Raw genomic sequence first — 18801 nt, forward strand, 5'->3', positions numbered from 1 at the left:
GAGGACCATGCCTTAATAGTACCCACTGATTTAGTGCTCCAGTGTTCACAGACCTGCACCTACTCTAGTCCTAGCTGGTTGAACATTCTTGCTTCTGCATTATTCTGTACACATGCTGATTATTGGACCGGAGCATTGCTAGAAACGTATAGACTGCTTGTCATCTGGAAACTGACAGCACAGATAAATACATATCTGTGCCGTCAGTTTCCAAGGCTGCACTAATAATACAAGGATCATTCATGCAGCTCAGCTACTTGATTTTGCCATGCCGTGTAAAGGCACTGCAAATGAGTGCCGATCTCGCTGATAAATCAGTAGATGTAAAGCACCCAATTACACTGAGCAATAATCTACCAAATCAGGCCGATTAATAAAGACAACAGTCAGCGGCTAATTTCTGTCTTTTAACCATATTTCAAAATCATCAGCCGCTGGCCGCACATCACAATGTGTAATAGCTATGTGCGGATGTCGGGTGAGGAATGTGTAAAGAAAACAATCTTTATACCGCACTCCCTGGTGTCGTCCTAGCTGCTTCTGGCATGTCTGAAGCACTCTCTGCAGTTATAGGTTGCTCAGCCAATCACTGGACACGATGCTGTCCCATATTGGCCAGTGATTGGCTGAGCAGCTACACAGACATAGCTAACTATGTTCGTACAGCCCTTGCTTCACATTCAGCTGTGTAATAGGCTCACTTATGTTAAATGTAGAGCAGTCTAATACAGCCCTAAAAAGACCCTTAGCCAGGGCTACTTAGTAATTGACTATTGTGGCTTGCAAGTAAATAACATGCCACCTGTGTGCCACCTGTGATTCCTAACATTATAGTTATGCCGGATAGTAGTCCATATAAGCTTGCAGTATTATTATTCCCAGAACATATATTTGTATTGGTTTAACATACATCTCACACAGCAGCATTGTGTCAGAATAAAATAGTGAAGCTTTTGCAGTACAGCAGATTCATGTATACCCTGCGCTCCCAAATCGGCGTGAAAATGCCCTAACAGTGTATTTGTGAAGATTGCTAGTTGGCTTTGTAATGGTAATTTGTACTAGTGGTTTTCCATTTACTGCTTAGCTTCTGTCTCTCAACACATCAAACCCTTTTAGCAATTCTACACAGTTTTTATTGAGGTTTTCACATGGAGCCAGTGTTTTTCCTCCTTAATATATTGTGGTGGATTGTATTTTGATCTAACCATTGATAGTCAAAGATGCCCGTATGGACATTTACATCTGTCAATCGGCTGTCTTTGTAGGAATTTGTGTATATCCCATTAAAAGAAAAGTCCCAGCATTATCCTTGTGGGATGAACACCGGATAAGTGAGAGGTGTTAGGACTAGGCCAGCATTTCCTTTCATGAGCAGTGCCGTTCACACCCTTTGCCGACTCCCTTCACACTTCCGCACTAGGTTTTGACAAGGGGTGCCATGCAGCAGCAGAGTGCCCTTCGCTGTCCCTATACACTCCCATCCAATTTCCTGCTTTTGTAACATTATCACATGTATCCCAGGACTGTGGAGCAATCTTTCTTTGGCAGACTTGTCTGCCCCCAGGTCACCGCCATTTCATTTCCTCTTCTGGACAAGAAATAATTGCAGCCATGAAGTGGTCGCCTTCTGATTTATTTTCTAAAACATTGTATTAAGCATAAAATATTTTTCTAGCATTTTTATTAATAGTAAATAGCATTTAATTAATAGTAAAATAAAAATAAAATAAAGTGGTTGTTTAAATATATTCTGATATGTTGGCACTAGTAGTGACTCACATATTGGAAATGTGGGAATGTCACTTATTTGGATAGCTTGATCCCTGATGATGGCCAAAGTGAGAAAGCCCTCATCCCAATTATACTCCTGGAGACTAACAATTCATTCCATACATGTCATTAGCTTTCCAGTTGTCTTTGGCCAGTTCTGAACTGCTGCTTTCTGCTTAAGACACATAAATCTGTGTAGATACAATTGTGCAAAAACAGCAATGTGAATCCAGCTCCAACCAGTGCGTTAAAAATCCAAATTTATTCAAAAATACATGGTTAAAATTACATGGACGTCCACACAGAAAAAAGCGGCGCGTTTCAGAGCCTAAATCTGACACATAAATCTGTGTGTGAGGTGTTCTCCCCATTTCCCCCTCCTCTCCCCCCTCCCTTTTGAAACGACTTATGTAAACCGTTTCCCTGGCTGCCTGTTTCTGCACTGTTTTGCACTTTCTGATACTGGGAGGTCACAAGTAATTTGACCTTAGATTACTCTATTGGCTTCACAGAGTGCACAAACAGCCAGCCAGGGTCACTGGTTACAGTGTCTCGGAAGGGGAGATGGAGACAACATCTCAAACATTTTTCCATCCGTCCCTCATTCCGGCCCCCCTCTGCCGCGTCATCAGCAGCTCAGCCGCGATTGGCTGAGCATAACTGTACTCAGCCAATCGCGGCTGAGCACAGTTATGACGCTGCAGAGGGGGGCCGGCATGAGGGACTGATGGAGCGGTTCGGCCGGCCTCCCGAAGACTACGTCATTGTCCCAAAATGGTGGACGGGGGTCGACACGAGATGCGGTGAGTATAATGCACCACACTTCCGGGTCTAGTGTGGCTGGGGGGAAACACTGGGAAGGGGGCCATTCACATACATTACAAAGTTTGTATAACTTTGTAATGTGTGTTATTTTGTGAATAATTATTTAGTGCCGCACTACCCCTTTAAGTAGTCTTGATGTCCTCATTACAAAGGCATATGTGTATAAATACATTGTTCTGTTGTTCAGATAGTAGTGTATAACTACAACATAGAACAGTGTCCACATGACGTGCATGAGCTGTGCTGAACTTTTCTCATATATTTTATTACGTAGTATATCAAGTCATGGGGCACATGGAGAGCCTCTATCTAGCTCAGAAGGATTGGGATGCTTGCCAGATCGTGTCACATAAGATTCATACAGGCCTCTGCCCAGGGAGACCCATACCAATAATAGGATCATCCTACTGTCATTATCTGCTGGGGGACCAGAGGGTCAGATGCCCGCTCTTTGCCGATTTAATCTTTTGTGCGGCCATAAAAAAATCATTGATATCGGCCATATTCCTCTCTGTGTAAACAGATGTGCAGCCAATAACTATGTATTTAAATATCTGCACAAACTATACAGCAATTAAACTGTGAATGAGCTTGGATCTCACTGACCGGCACTTGTTTGCGGCTGTGGATGGCCACATGTCGGGCCATTTAAAAGGACCCTTTAGGTAACTGGATAAAATACCATCACGAGGGCTAATATGGCTAACAGTAAAAGGTAACCCGCTACATGTGAGTCAGGGGCACAGTCACTTTGTCAGCTTTGGCTGGTTTGACTGTGAAAAGTTTTGCTATGTAACATGTATTCTTTGTCCTTCTGCCAGTCTGTTACATTAAGCAGAAAACAGGAAAGAGACTTCATGCAGACATCTTGGCACTTGTACAGCCGCAGGGTCATACCACAGGTTATTCCTTATTGTAGCTGCTTTTCCTTTGGTTCTAGCCATTTGTCCTCCTCGGTCCTCCTTTGTACATTTTAGGATCACTGCATCATAAAAAAAATGTAGTATATGTATATTTCTCTCACGTACATATCTGTACTACAAGCCCCGGCGATCTTTTCCTGCCAGTCAGCTCCTTCTGAATGAGATATACAGTTTGGTATCACATTACCCATTCATCTTTACACATCATATTATCATAACCTGGGACTGTGCCAGCAAGAGACAAGTATCCTTTACAGATTTGTTAAAGTATATGTAAAAAATGTCTTTCATTCTTGTCCCAGATACATGCGATAAGTGGTTGTTTAGCACTACATGCTTTGTAGAAGGACAACATGGCCTTATTTGCATAACAACACACATATACTTAAAGTACATACCTGCTTCTGTTTTATCTAGATATGAGCCTATTGGAACTTTCTTTAGGTAGATGGCAGCATTAATATTTTGGTGGTTAGCTTTATTATTGTACTTTTCATTAGAGATGAGCGAATTTACAGTAATAAGGAAGCAAAGTGCTTCATTATCTCTGCAATTTGCTCATCAGCCGGCTGCCTTCTAACTCACTGCTGCTCCATGCCGCTCCTCTCCAGGTGCTGGGAAAAGCTGGATCCAGTGCTGGGACCCAGGACTGGATCCAGCTTTTCACAGCACCCGTGGAGGAGCGGCATGGAGCGCCAGTGAGTTAGAAGGCAGCCGGCTGATGAGCAGATTGCAGAGATAATGAAGCACTTTGCTTCCTTATTACTGTAAATTCACTCATCCCTATTTACATTATCACATTATATTTATATTATATATCCCTTTTGCCTGTAAAGACTTATTTGAACATTTCATGGAAAAGTACCATTACTGTACTCTTATGAAAAAGGCCCATCTGGACACCAAGGATCAGATAGCCAGAAGGGTGGTGGAGTGGTCATATACTGTACATCATACTACAGGTGACAAAATGTTGGTTTGCTTTACAACCTGACAGATAATCCACTACTCATTTTTGCTACTTTTAAACATGCCGATGATTGGTACTAAGTTCCCCTCCACAGGATTTTAACATATACTGTTGAACACCGCATACACCGCTTGTTTAATGGTGAACGTGGTATAGAGAGACCTTTTTATTTGTTTCAGACTCTGTTTAAAGTATTCAGGTGAAACTAGGGTAACATGTTGACCTGAACTCACTGAGTTATCTATTAACAAAATAATGTGCTGTCTCTTCATTTTGTCAGGGTCTACAGAGGATCTACAGAAAAGTCAGGCCAAAGTATCTGCAGAATGTTATGCCTCCAGCGCACAGACTGTGCACCGACCTGGAATCTCCAAACTAGAGAGGCTGAACATGGTGAAAGATGGCGATAAAGTGTTCTTCGCTTCAACCAACTCTGAGTTTGCCTGTGAAAATACAGTCTCTTCTGTTCATGGTACAGAACACAGAAAATAAGTCATGAAAGGGTGTTCTAATGACAGACATTGATGACACTTCCATAGGTTATACCATAAATGTCAAAATGGTGGTAGCCCCTTGTCCTCTGTTACTCCTTCTGAAGTGGAACAAAAAAAATGTGGCCTTTTGTGTCTGTCACTAAACTTCAGTGGCCTCCTTCTTCCCTGATGCCCCAGTACAGGAAAATAGCAGATTTGGGAACCAATTCTCTGAATAAAACATAAATTCATACATAATACAAAATTCTTAGTGTTTATGGAAAACTCTTTTGACGCCCAACTTTCCCCAATTGATCTAGACTTGTATATGGGACCTCAGTCCCCAATCCCCTCAAGTCCTTTAGTTGCACAGCATGTAGTTTTTTGCAAGCTTTCTTTTTACAGGGAATGAATGAATCAGGAAACATTCCTGTCTGACAGAATTTTTAGTAATGTCTTTATTTTCTCTCTGCAAGTTGTGGGTTGATGGGTTACCGTTTTAAGGGAACACACTAACATTTTGTATTGGCCTGATTTGGCAAGGACGAGATGTGACCCTGATTGACCTGAGTGTGAATGAAGGCATTCCCCATTATCCACGTTTTTTTTTCATCAGATTGTTTGTTCTTGCTATTCCTGCAAAGAAACACTGCAGTGAAGAGTTTGGTCACTCGCTAGTTGTCAGTGGCTACTGGAGCCAGGCCATCACTGTAATTAAGGGGAGATTTCAGACAGGTTTTTAATAAGGAAAATACCATCTTATTAGTAGCTTTGGTGCAATATTTTATTTCCTCTAATTTCTTTTTACCTTTCTTTTTTTTAGTTAGTACACGGAGCCACAGTACTCTCAAGTCCATTATGAAGAGAAAAGATGAGAAGAAGGAATCCTCAAACACAAAGAAAAATCTTCAGTTTGTTGGTATCAATGGCGGGTAAGCATGTTTAGTAAAGATAGTAAAAACCGATGCATTTTCATTGTCTGAAATGTAAATTATAATTTAATGGCACTATAGTCTTTATATACATCTGTGCAGAAGGATTCTAAATGGTCTATTGTAGAAATGTTAAAGTCCTATGTCTGTGTTTTACAGGTATGAAACCACATCTAGTGATGAATCAAGCTCAGATGAAAGTTCATCCACAGAGTCAGACGATGAACGTGAAGAAGAGGAAAGCTTTAATGTGGACAGTAAAGAGATAGAAGAAGGAGTGGAGAGTGGACAGACAGAAGTATCTGAGACCATAAGTGATGCTGAGAAGGAGACCGAGAAAGTAGAAATCCGAGAGAGGTACAATGCTGTGATGTGTTGGTTCTCTGTAAATGTGCATGCTTTTATTTTATATGTTTACATTCACTGGTTAAGTTGAAAGTGAACTGTGTATGCTGTGATTTGTATGGTTGTAGTTTCAACTATTATATAGAATATTATTTTGTATTTTTTCTAAGGCCTTTTAACTGATGACTGCCCAGGGTATAATTTATGGAATAACTCTTTCCGTATGTTGGTAAAATACCCTACCACCATATAACAATCTTCAAATGGTCATACAAAAAAATTGATACTGTATGTCAGAGAGACATACTAAAACTTTTGATTGGTTGGGATCTGTGTAAACCACGACCAGTCAGGAGGAGAACACGTGCAGAACGTATTCACTCACAGCCCTGTGTCACGTGACTTAGACAGACTTTTAGTGCAGGTGTACAACTCCCATGTTGAGTTGTATGAGATATATGGCATGTTTCCATCTTAAAAAGATACAGTAGGAGATCTATCAACCCTTGTACAGAGGCACAGAAGAGCATTTGCTGCTAGCAACCAAATTCCAACTTTTATTTTTCACTACTCCACTGTTCGTTTGCATAAGGTTTGATCCCCCAGAAACCTTAAAAGGAGATGCAGTGCTAACGCAGTACCATCACCCCTTCATTTTCAGGATCAGTAAGCCATGAAATTTTAAACTGAGAAAAACATTTTAATACAAGTCATTACTCTTCCTTGTTTCCTATGCAGATATGAATTAAGTGAAAAGATGCTATCTGCCTGCAATCTTCTGAAAGAGGCAGTCGATGATCCTCGGGCTTTGGCAAGTAAAGATGTGGTAAGTAGTCACTGGCCTTTAATTTAAATTATTTATTAAATAAAAAATAATAAAGAAAAGTCAAGAGTATGATATTGTTAGTACTATTTTTGCCTACTAGACACTGGGGAAATTTATCATCATTTTATGTCTTTTGACGTAAAAAGAAGAAAATTCTGCGCAAAAAAATTAAATTTTATTTCCAGTATACACCACTCACATCTGTTTGCAAGATAGGTCTATTGTTATGTGTGTTTTAAGTGCCACAGCTAATTTAACAAATGCAAGTTTTTTAAAATGGGGCAAAATGCTGCAAAGGCACTCCAGTCCTGATGATACAAACGGAGCAAATTCCGCCTTAAAATGGAACAAATACGAAGATGCAGCATTTTAATGGTTAATGTGGTGCAGCCACTCATCTGCTCCAAATTTATGGCTCTGTCTGTGCCGTTTTAATAAATTAGGCCGGTAAAAAGTGCTCTAAAGACAAAAGGCATAATATAGACCACTTTTCATTTAAAACAATTTTGATAAATTCCCCCCCACGGTTTCTAATTTTGTTGAGGTTTGGTTTACACCAGGTGTACGGAACCTTGGCTCTCCAGCTGTTGCAAAACCACAACTCCCATCATACCTGAACAGCCAAAGCTAGCTTTAGCTATCCAGTTAATGATGGGAGCTGTAGTTTTGCAACAGCTGGGGAGCCAAGGTTCCGTACACCTGGTTTACACTGTGTCTCTGTAAAGTTTGGGAGAAAAGTGGTTGAATAGGTTGTCTGGTAAAACCCATTCCTTTTCCGCTACTTGCGAAATTCTCTTTTCCCTACTATAGCGTTATAACAATGACCCTGGGTAATGTATGGCCAGCCACAGTTTCTTCCATAACAGCTGATTGCAGAGTGTTAGGAAGCCAGACCTGTTGCAAGCTCCTGATCACTGTGCGGCATCCTTTAGTATGAGAAGGCATTGTTTTTGGAAGACAAGTGCTGAAAAAGGCTCTTGAAGAGCTCTGAACCCAAAGATGGTGGATATTAAGAACTGGTCTGTAATTTACACAGGACATATTAATTATTAGTATTAAAGGGTTTTCTCACCTCTGTGAATTAGCCTGGCGATGCCATCCTCCGCTTTCACTTCTTGGTTTAGTGGTTGGGTAGATGGGACTGAGGGGAGAGTGAATGCAGGACGCAGTGATGCTGAAATTGCTTACTTCTGCATTATCTAACAAAGAATAAGAGTTTTTTTTAGATGAGAATACCCTTTTAAAAACATAAATTATATTTTACGGTTAAAAACAAATCTTATTTATCTAAATGCAGCAGTCAGTCTATGCGGAGCCATGAACTTACAAATAAATGTTAGAGTTAGGGGTGTCAAAAGCAGGAAGTGATCAGGCAACATGTGTGAAAAGCAGTATTTGCAATAAGTGACATGCTACTTATACTATTGTGAAGTCAGGTCAAAATGAACTATAGACTTCCCCTTCTGCTGGATGTGAAAAGCCTCCCACATGACTGAACACCCACACTTGTGCTCATTACATAGTAATTACTATTTGATACCATTTATACACATGATAATGGGATCCAGTGCACAGTATTATGTTATGCCTGTTGCATGACTGTAATCTCCCCATTATTCATTGTTGCAAGTTTGGAGGTGTGCCATGACCGGCGAGAACATAAAAACATTGCACCCTATACTCATCTTGTCCTGCCCTTCATTATTCATTGAAAACAGCTGATAATAATATTTCTATTATTTCTAAAGGTCCTGAAAATAATCTTGTTTTGTACTGAATTACGTATTTTGCAGAGGCTTTGCTTAAACACCATACAAAATGAATGGTTCCGTGTGTCAAGTCAGAAATCGGCCATTCCAGCTATGGTAGAGGATTACATTGCTGCATTTGCAGAGCTTTCCCACGCTGTTCTTCGCTACATTATCAACATGGCTGACGGCAATGGGAACACAGCACTTCACTATAGCGTATCACATTCTAATTTTGAGGTTGTCAAATTGTTGCTGGATGCAGGTGAGACATTTAATCAGCCCATGTAATGTCTCTAGAGATACAGGAGCATTGTACTGTCCATAGATGTATGTGTGTAAAGTAATGTACTCGTAGACTACATGTTATTGCTTTTATTATGAGAATGCCAATTTAAAATGCCCCAGTGATGACCAGCACGCAGGCATCGCCTTACATGGTTTTCAGATCACATTACTGGAAAATTACATCCGAAAGTTGGAAAGTAGTTTAGATTTCTATTCTTACTGTGCTAATAAAAACTCTGATACAGTCCACGATGTAGAAGGCAACAAAATGTCATATATGTATATTGCATGTAGATATGGTGGCATGTTGGGACAGGCAATTGCGTAAGATGCCTTGGTGATGGGAATTATACAAATATTGTTGTTTCTGTATCTGTACAGCTTTGTATATGTGAGAGCATTATTGTCCAACTTATAAGACATCTACTGTTCCAGTTTATCAAAAAATGAGCTCATTCGGGTGATTCCAGCTCACTGTTGTTCTTCTATCCGTTATGACTTCAGGCCTACTACAATGGCTTCTTTCTTTACAGATGTGTGCAACGTTAATCACCAGAACAAGGCTGGATACACTCCCATCATGCTTGCTGCCCTAGCAGCTGTGGAAGTGACTAAGGACATGCAAGTGGTAGAGGAACTCTTCAGCTGTGGAGATGTCAATGCCAAAGCTAGCCAGGTACTGTATGTGCTACAGACTTTAACTCTGACATGACAGGATAGTGGCTTATATAGCCACGTTGGTTTTTCAAATCCAAAAAAATTCAAGGAATTGACAGGGAAAATCTACTTGAGATTTTTATTTCTGTCCTCTTATCCAAACTTTGCTAAATAACCAGATTGCACAATGTTGCTTTTTGCTCATTTACCTTAATAGAGAACATTATAAGCGCGTGAAAGACATCAATCATTTAAGAGTAAGGCTTCAGTTACACGTTCCATGAATACAGTCTATGCATCGAAGATGTGCTATGGACTGGATTCACGGACCTCCTGGTATCATGTATCTTTATGATGCTGGGAGCACCACAACTGTTTAAATCTATGTGCCTTTTTACCAACACTATACTGTGTCAGTACAATGCTGTAAAGATTTAAATAGTTGCGGCGCTCCTGGCATCATAATGATACATGATGCCGGGAGGTCCATGAATATACATGAATCAGCTCTGCAGCACATTTTTTTTAATGCATGGACCATATTCAGAGAGCGCGTGAATGCGGCCTTACAAATGCTGGTTAGAAAGTTACTAGAGATGAGCCAATCAGAGCATTCAGCATTTGATTAGCTGGGGCTGCTGAAGTTGGATAAAGCTCTAAGGTTGTCTGGAAAACATGGATCCAGCCAATGACTATATCCATGTTTTCCACATAGCCTTAGGGCTTTATCCAACTTCAGCAGCCACCGCTAATCAAATGCCGAACGATCGGGTTTGGATGAACTCGAGCATGCTCAAGGTTTGCTCATCTCTAAAAGTTACCCTCGAGAGCCCATGCAAGTGCTTTACCTGAACCTATGGAGTTGGAAGTGCCTTGCATGAAATGCTAGTAATATATTTGTTAGGAGGATAACAACATAAAACAGAGCAAAAGTAGGGCGGAAAAAGCTAAATTCTAGGGTGGCCTTTAGGTGGTGAACGGTAAGTTTGTTTTCTTACTTCTTGACAATAATCCTTTGTAAGTAGAATTAATACCTTCTCAAATTGCCTACTGAATAATAGCCAGCAGCAGGCAATTTAATGGGTTCTACTGTATTATCTTGTTTATCTTTTGCTCTCTCTACTTCATATTTGGGTCCCAGGTGTATGAAAACATTGATGTACATGTGTTTGTTTTCAGGCCGGTCAGACAGCTTTAATGCTTGCCGTGAGTCATGGAAGGATTGATATGGTCAAGGCTCTCTTGGCCTGTGGTGCAGATGTAAATATCCAGGATGACGAGGGCTCCACAGCTCTAATGTGTGCAAGTGAGCATGGACATGTGGAGATAGTCAAGCTGCTACTGGCCCAGTCAGGCTGTAATGCTGCATTGGAGGACAATGTAAGTTAGTCACCCAAAGATGCTGCCAGATTACCTCTTTCTTTTTTTCTTTTTTTCTTTTTTTTTGCATAATATTGCATGGCTTCAGTATTTCCCTGTCCATTGTATTGATTTGGATGAACATAAAACGTCAATGAATGTAGGAGACTGGAGACCTGTACAAAATGATCTATTTAGGCCGGTTTCACAGTAATGACACTTATACACTTATACATACAGGCAACCTGTTAAAATGGGATGATAAAAGTGCTTGTACTGACAACCCCATTGACGTTACAGAAAAAGTTTACAAAATCATGTATCTTTATGATCCTGGAAGCGTATACTTTTTACCTGAGTTTTTATGAATCTGCAAGTGTAATGTTCTTTGTACTCAATTGTTCCTAGGATGGCAGCACAGCCTTGTCCATTGCCTTAGATGCTGGTCATAAGGATATAGGAGTCCTTCTCTATGCTCATGTCAATTTTTCTAAATCCCCATCACAAGTAAGTACAGCCCTGCTATAAATATCTATAGGATCATAATTTATATCCACTTTGTTTTTCATTGACAACATTTTAATGCGTGATAAACACCTGGTAAGAATGATAGAATCCCCTAGAATATATATACTCATCACAGATATGATAGAGAACTATGTCTGGCGCAAACATAAATAAATAATAAATAAAACTTAATAATTAATAAAACTTACTTAAAACAAATAAAAAGTAAATTATAATTAGTAATAAATGTTTTTGTACATTGATTTTAATTTCTAAAATACTGACACAATGCTAAAAACATAAACTAGTCTGCAGGTATAATGGTAATAATGGTAAGTTAAATAGCTTATGTAGACATTAGTTCATGCTATTACAACAAAGAATTGCGCTAAAGCATTTAATCTTTAAGGGTGCCTTCACACAGGGCGACTCGCAGCAGAAATCTCGCTGCGAGTTTTGCAGCGAGATACGCTATGAGGTAAGGTCCTGGCAGATCCCTGTCAATACCGCTGAAAGACCGCTGTGAGTATGTAATTCAGCCGCCCCCTTAACTCCTTAATCGGCTCCCGCTGTATATTTTACCTGTCTCCTTGCTGCACAGGGTCTCAGCTTCCTGCTCTGCTGCCCAGCCAATTAATGTGTTGCCCAGCCGCAGCCACTGATTGGCTGGGTGGGAGAGCAGGAAGCCGGGACCCGTGCAGCAAGGAGACTGGTAATGTATACACTTTACCTGAGCGGGAGCCGATTAAGGGGGTGGCTAAATCACATACTCACGGCGGTCTTTTTGACCGCTGCGAGAATGTATTGACAGGGACCTTCAGGGATTTCCGCTGCGAGTCGCCCTGTGTGAAGGTACCCTTAAGGGAGCCTGGAGTCTACTGCAGTTAAAGCGTAACTGTCATTTCAGGGTCATTTTTCTGAAAACAATAAATATCAATAGTACAAGCGATTTCAAGAAACTCTGTAATAGGTTTTATGTACTAAAAAAGTTTCCTTCTGGACTGAAAAAGCAATCTCCCAGCCTCCCCCCTCACTTCAGAAGAAGCAGGATTTCTGTGTCCATTATGTGGCTATGGAGAGGGGAGGGGCTGTTAGGAGTGACTGAGCACGGAGAAGTCTTGCAAAGCACAACACCCTGCAATCTTCTCTCAGTAAGTTCACAGATAAGCACTGACCTTTCTGACCCCTGAAATTAGCGTTTTAGGTGCCCAGAGAGTCTCCAAACAGCTGACCTTCATGTCACCTCTTCCTGCTCCCTCATCTCCCTCGGCCCCTCCCCCCTTCATAGGCTTACAATGGAGAGAGCAGAGCCCGTCTTCACTGGCTTCTCTGTAATGAAGACGTGTTTGCCTGATAATGCACAGATAAGAAGTCAGGGGGGGAGGCTGAGAAATTGCTTCTTGAGTACACAAGGAGGCTTTTTTGGCTGATGAAACCTATTACAGAGTTTCTTAAAATCGCTTATACTACTGATTTCTGCAATAAAAAAAAAAAAAACATGACAGTTACACTTTAAATTTCCATTACACTCTTTAAATTTTATCGGCTGTATCAATCACTCATGACAGGTTCAGCCTTCAGTATAAGGTGTATGAGGCTCTCCCAAACAACCACTGCACTGATAGATGATGTTGGTGGAGATAGGAGTTGGGCCTGATGGGAAAATCACTACTTGACCCTTTTGTTTCTGGCTGCAGCTTTTCCCTCCACATAGAGAACACAGGAACACTCAGCCGTGCGGAAAGTTCCCTAGTATGGGGAGGACGGGTGGCAGACAGGAGAACTAATTGACGGACGGACAATCGTTTCGCCGTCAGTTTTAAACCCCTTAGTGACCCATGACGTATCTGATACGTCATGGTGCCGCGGGGGGTGTTCAGAGCGGGGTCCCGCCGGGACCCCACTCTGAACGGCGCTGATTCCGGCTGACACGTGCAGCCGGGCAGTGCCTCTATTAGCCGATGCGGGTCCAGTTGCCGCGCCGGCTAATTAAGCCTCTAAGTGCAGCTGTCAAACCTGACAGCTGCACTTAGAGGCTTTGATCCACATGTCCCTGGTGTCTAGTGGGACGGATCTCCCCCCCCGCGATGCGATTGCGGGAGGGGGGGGGGAGATCGGTTCTTCTGCCCGTGCCGGGCCTCCGCGTCGGAATGACGCTGATTCCAGCTCGGCAATAGATTGCTATGGCCTGCGGCAGGCCACAGCAATCTATGACCGATCTGATCGATCTTTGCTGTGTATATACACAGCATTGATCTCTATGAGAGATCAGTGCTGTCTATATACAAGTCCCCCAGGGGGGCTTCTAGTTAAAGTAAAAATAAAAGTAAAACTGTTTTTTTATTAATAAAAAAATCCCCTCCCCCATTAAAAGTCCAAATCACCCCCCTTTTCCCATTTTATAAATATAAACAAATAAATAATCATATTTGGTATCGCCGCGCGCGTAATCGCCCGAACTATTAATTTATCACATTCCCGATCTTGCACGGTAAACGGCGTCAGCGCAAAAAAATTCCAAAGTGCAAAATTGCGCATTTTTGATCGCATCAAATCCAGAAAAAAATTTAATAAAAAGTGATCAAAAAGTCGCATATGTGCAACCAAGGTTCCGATAGAAAGTACATGTCATGGCGCAAAGCCCCACAGACCAAAGGATAACAGCGTTATAAGCATGGGAATAGAGCAATTTTAAGGAACATATATTTGTTAACAATGGTTTGAATTTTTTACAAGCCATCAGATACAAGAAAAGTTATACATGTTATATATCATTGTAATCGTAACGACTTGAGGAACATGCATAACAAGTCAGTTTTACCATAGGGCGAACAGCGTAAATGCAAAACTCCCCGAAATCAAAACAAATTCCTTTTTTTTCCAATTTGACAGCGCAAATGATTTTTTTCCAGTTTCGCAGCATATGTTATGGAAAAATAATGCCTGTCATTGCAAAGTACAATTGGTTTCGCAAAAAATAAGGGCTCATGTGGGTCTCTAGGTGAAAAAATGCAAGCGCTATGGCCTTTTAAACATAAAGTGGAAAAAGCAAAAGTGCAAAAACGAAAATTGGCTTTGACCTTAAGGGGTTAAGGGTGTATGGCTACCTAAGGATTACTATCTTGACAGTTCTGGGAGACTTCCTGCTTCTGTGGTGGAAGAGTCTATTGTGTGGGGGGTTGTCTGTAAACACAGGAAGATCTGTGCTGCTATATTAATTTATGCTGGGTGTTATATTAGCAGCAGTGTAACATGTTGGAGTCTTATGTATAATGGAATGGGAGGAGAAAGGAGCTATGTAGGTAAACTTTTCCTTTACTGTGGCCTGACTCCACAGTGTGGTGAGGCTGCTGCAGGTTGGCTGTGTGGGCGACACAGATAAACCCCTTACAAGCAGCTGTTTCCTAGTCTAGCAGATTAACCCTTTTTGAGCTACCATGTCATTCTTCTTTAGCTAGGCTGCATAATAGACCGGTAAATCTTATTATTAGGCTGATAGATAATAATCTGTAGGAAGTAAAAAGGTGATAGGTGAGGAAAACTGTTTCCTGATTTGCATGTTACTGATTCACTGCCAATTAGGGTCCATTAGTGAACTAAATCACCATGTATGTGATTCACTTTAGGTGAATTAAATGGAAGAAATTGGTGAGTCAGTTCTCATTGTATTCTAATGCTGCATTTACACGGAACGATTATCGTGCGAATTTGCATGATAACGATCGAATTCGAACGACAATCGTACGTGTAAATGCAGCGAACGATCAAGCGACGAGCGAGAAATCGTTCATTTTGATCTTACATGTTCTAAAATCGTTGTTCGCAAAAAATTTGCAGATCGTTCCGTGTAAACAGTCGTTCACCGATTTTTCCTATGTGCGAGATAGGCTTAAGCGATCGCAAAATGAATTTTCCATACGATATATCGTTCCGTCTAAATGCTGATCGTTATATATAAAATAAAAATGTTTCATCAAAATCGTTAATCGTACGACCGGGCAAATTATCATTTCGTGTAAACGCAGCATAAGGATCTGTGACATGTTAAATTGCAGAGCACTAAATTGCTTAACCCCCAACCTTGATCTGACCACCAAGCTTCACTTTGTTATTCTAATGCCACAATGAATGAACTCCTGCACAGTTTGTACAGGTCCAGAGAAAAAGAAAACCACCAGATTTTTATCTCTGGTTGCTAAAATTAAAGTAAAACCTTTTTCTGTATAATGGTGAGGAAAATAATCAGATCTGCTAACAATATGTAAATTATAAAAGTCCTATGTCATTTGCAATAGGTTCTCTTTAGGCAGAGCTAACAGGCTGAAGCTTACCAAAGTATGAGTAGATGCTGACAGCAATGACATGTGTCCCCCCCCCCCCTTACTCTATGGGCGGTTCTCTGCACTATCCACACTATGCTTAGATTCTGCAAAATTTTTTATAAAAAGTGCCTTTGTCGTCTTTATGCTCTTAAATCGCTTTTGTTAATCAGTGAACAGTGTCACCTAGACGGGGCATAGCCTCCATTAAGCTCCCTCTCCCTAACTAGGTAAAGTACTGTTAGCCACGCACCTCCTGTGATGAGGCAGGGAGAGTCGGTTCAACAGATGCTAAGCCCCGCCTTAGTGACACTGTCCAATAATAAAAGCACATGGGAAAACCGGGGTGACAGGATCACTTTAAGGGTATCTGCGGCGGATTGTCATCCCACTGTATGTCAAACTCTGCGCCATTAACCCCCGTGGCCTGGGAACATACTATACTGGGTCCCTGCTCCGGCTTGCTTTGGGGGCTCCCGGCGGTCAGCCAATCAGTGCACTGCGGCAATACGAGTGTGTGTTAGTACCCTAACTGCACTATGATATTGGAGCATGCACAGGATGCTGTAGCCTTCACACTATATTGTGTGGTTGTTTTGTGCAGATGCCTCCTGTACAAAAAAGATTTTGGATCATTCTCTTAATAATCAGGAAGAGCACTTAAAATGAAGGTTGCTAATAAAAAAAAGTACAACTTCTTTGTATAAACATTTTATGGATCTAAGAAGGCAAGAAGAAAACATAAGGCTATGTTCACACTCTGCCCAGATGATCTTTATAGCAGTAGTGTTCTGATGTGGGAGCATCAGCGCGCGCCCGCATCAGAACCTCCCACAGCACACAATGAAGCAAGCGGCCGGAGCCGCTCGCTTCATTGTCTGAACTGTCAGGGTTTCCTACGGCCGCAATTCATTAAATTGCAGCCGCAGAAAACTGACATGTCAGTTATTTGCGGGTCCGCACGGGATCCCATAGAAATGTAGGCAATGTTCCACACTGTATAAAGTACGGCCGTTGTGATGGCAAGGGGTGTATTGTAATGAACTAGTTTTATTTTGCTGTTACTGGAAATAAAACTGAAAAACAATCAAGCAGAGATGATATACCATGTTCTGATGTTTTCATACAGTCACATTCTTCTCACATTTTTCTCTAGGGGACACCCAGGCTGGGCAAGAAACTTCCATCGAGTCCAACACAGAGAAGTCCATTCGACAGTTAATCTGGAGACAGTGATGACTTTGCCACCTGGGAGCTGCTGCTAACCATTACTGTGTCTAATGACAGATACTGAATGTACTTGTCTACGTGCCTGATCCCACCAGCAGACTAAAGCTATAGACGTGTACTGTTTAAAATGGAATCCCTGGAGTCTTTTAACTGGATCAAAGCTATATGTGGAGCACTAGCTTCTGGTCACCAAGACTCCTTTTTATAGGTGCGGGAAGCAGGAGCACACAACTGTTCCAAGGAATCGTACTGTCAGCAAGTCTATGAAATAATACATCACATGTCCAGCAATAAACATGTGGTTCCTGCGTTAGAGAGTGCCATAGTGCCTTCTGCATTGTTCTGAGTGTAATATTTATATACAACGCATCCTCACCCTACTGTCTGGTCTGAACAGAGTAATGGAATGTCCTCACATGCAGCCCTCGAGCTGGCTATAAGCTGTCAACTATGGTGGAGCCTTCAGTAGATCTGAATGGACTAAGTAAAGGTGACCTTTTATGTTTTATGTAACTTTTATATTAAAGAAAATGTTATCTACAAATGTTCATAAATTCAGTATTTGCTGCATATTTTATAATCTGTAAAAGAAGAATATGGTGCATGGCCTAAGGACATGTGCCCAATATATATTTATGTATGTATTTTTAAATGTCTAGCACTATGTATTAATATCTGTATAATGTTATAAAAATCACAGGTTTCGGTCGCACAGTATGTATGTCTCTTAATAAGAAGTATAAGGTGTTCTTGTCTGCATATTTATATAATATAGGCTGTCTTTCCTCTTAGATGTGTATATGTTTTTAAGCGTTTGAAGTGCCTTAGACTCTTGCCATATTTTCTCAATAAACTTTCATCATGTGGTTTTTATTTAGTAAAATATTTAATCCTCTGTGCACCAGGGGTTTTAGTGATCCCTTTATAATCAGTAAGGATCTGACTACTTAAAGAGACTCTGTCAGCAGGTTTATGCTGTTCTATCCAAGGTTAGTATAAACTAGTCACAGAGAAGCTGAAGCTGTATCACTTACATTGTTCTTTGCAGCTAATACAGAGATATCTTCCTGAATAACATGGACAATAAGGGTATGCTCACACTGAGTAATTCAGGCGGAATTCTGTGTCGGAACCCCGTCTATCTGTGTGCCATAGCCAGTCTATGGGAGAGCGTGCGCTCCTCTTCTGCCCCCGCTTTCCGCTCAAAGAAGTGACATGTCACTTCCCCGATCGGAGAGCGGCGGCAGCAGAGGAGCGTGTGCTGTCCCATAGAGAAGCAGTGTCACACTGATACAGGCTGGATATTCCGCTTGCTTTACTCAGTGTGAACATATCCTAAGTAGTCCTCCAATATGTGCATGAGCCAGGTAGTCCTGGATATTCATGAGCAGCTGAAAACTCCACCCACCAGCTGCTGATTGGCAGTTATCTATCCATGCCATGTATAGGCAGCCAACTGTCAATCCTAATCTCCTGCATATTAGGAGAACGGCTGAACAGAATGATGTAAGTAATACACTGACCTGTTCAGCATTTCTGTCACTAGTTTATGCTGCCCTCATTTGAGGCAGCATAAACCAAGTGACTGATTCTTTTTAACCCCAGTGACTGGGCCAGACCACTAGT

The 18801-nt window shown here is 41.3% G+C and overlaps 1 protein-coding gene across 5 annotated transcripts in view; it reads left to right on the forward strand.

Moving 5' to 3' along the window:
• Window positions 1-18048, forward strand: part of KANK1 (KN motif and ankyrin repeat domains 1) — a 139389-nt gene extending 121341 nt beyond the window's left edge. For all 5 annotated transcript variants that reach the window (XM_069961891.1, XM_069961894.1, XM_069961892.1 and 2 more), the window contains 9 exons: window positions 4772-4963; window positions 5788-5896; window positions 6056-6253; window positions 6980-7067; window positions 8861-9080; window positions 9637-9779; window positions 10940-11140; window positions 11528-11626; window positions 17102-18048. In XM_069961891.1, the coding sequence (XP_069817992.1) occupies window positions 4772-4963; window positions 5788-5896; window positions 6056-6253; window positions 6980-7067; window positions 8861-9080; window positions 9637-9779; window positions 10940-11140; window positions 11528-11626; window positions 17102-17167 (1316 nt within the window). In that variant the 3' untranslated portion in view covers window positions 17168-18048. The remainder of the gene's footprint in view (window positions 1-4771; window positions 4964-5787; window positions 5897-6055; window positions 6254-6979; window positions 7068-8860; window positions 9081-9636; window positions 9780-10939; window positions 11141-11527; window positions 11627-17101) is intronic.
• The last annotated feature ends 753 nt before the right edge of the window (window positions 18049-18801 follow it).

Source organism: Dendropsophus ebraccatus, chromosome 3 (genome assembly GCF_027789765.1).
Source record: "Dendropsophus ebraccatus isolate aDenEbr1 chromosome 3, aDenEbr1.pat, whole genome shotgun sequence".
Classification (NCBI taxonomy): Eukaryota; Metazoa; Chordata; class Amphibia; order Anura; family Hylidae; genus Dendropsophus; species Dendropsophus ebraccatus.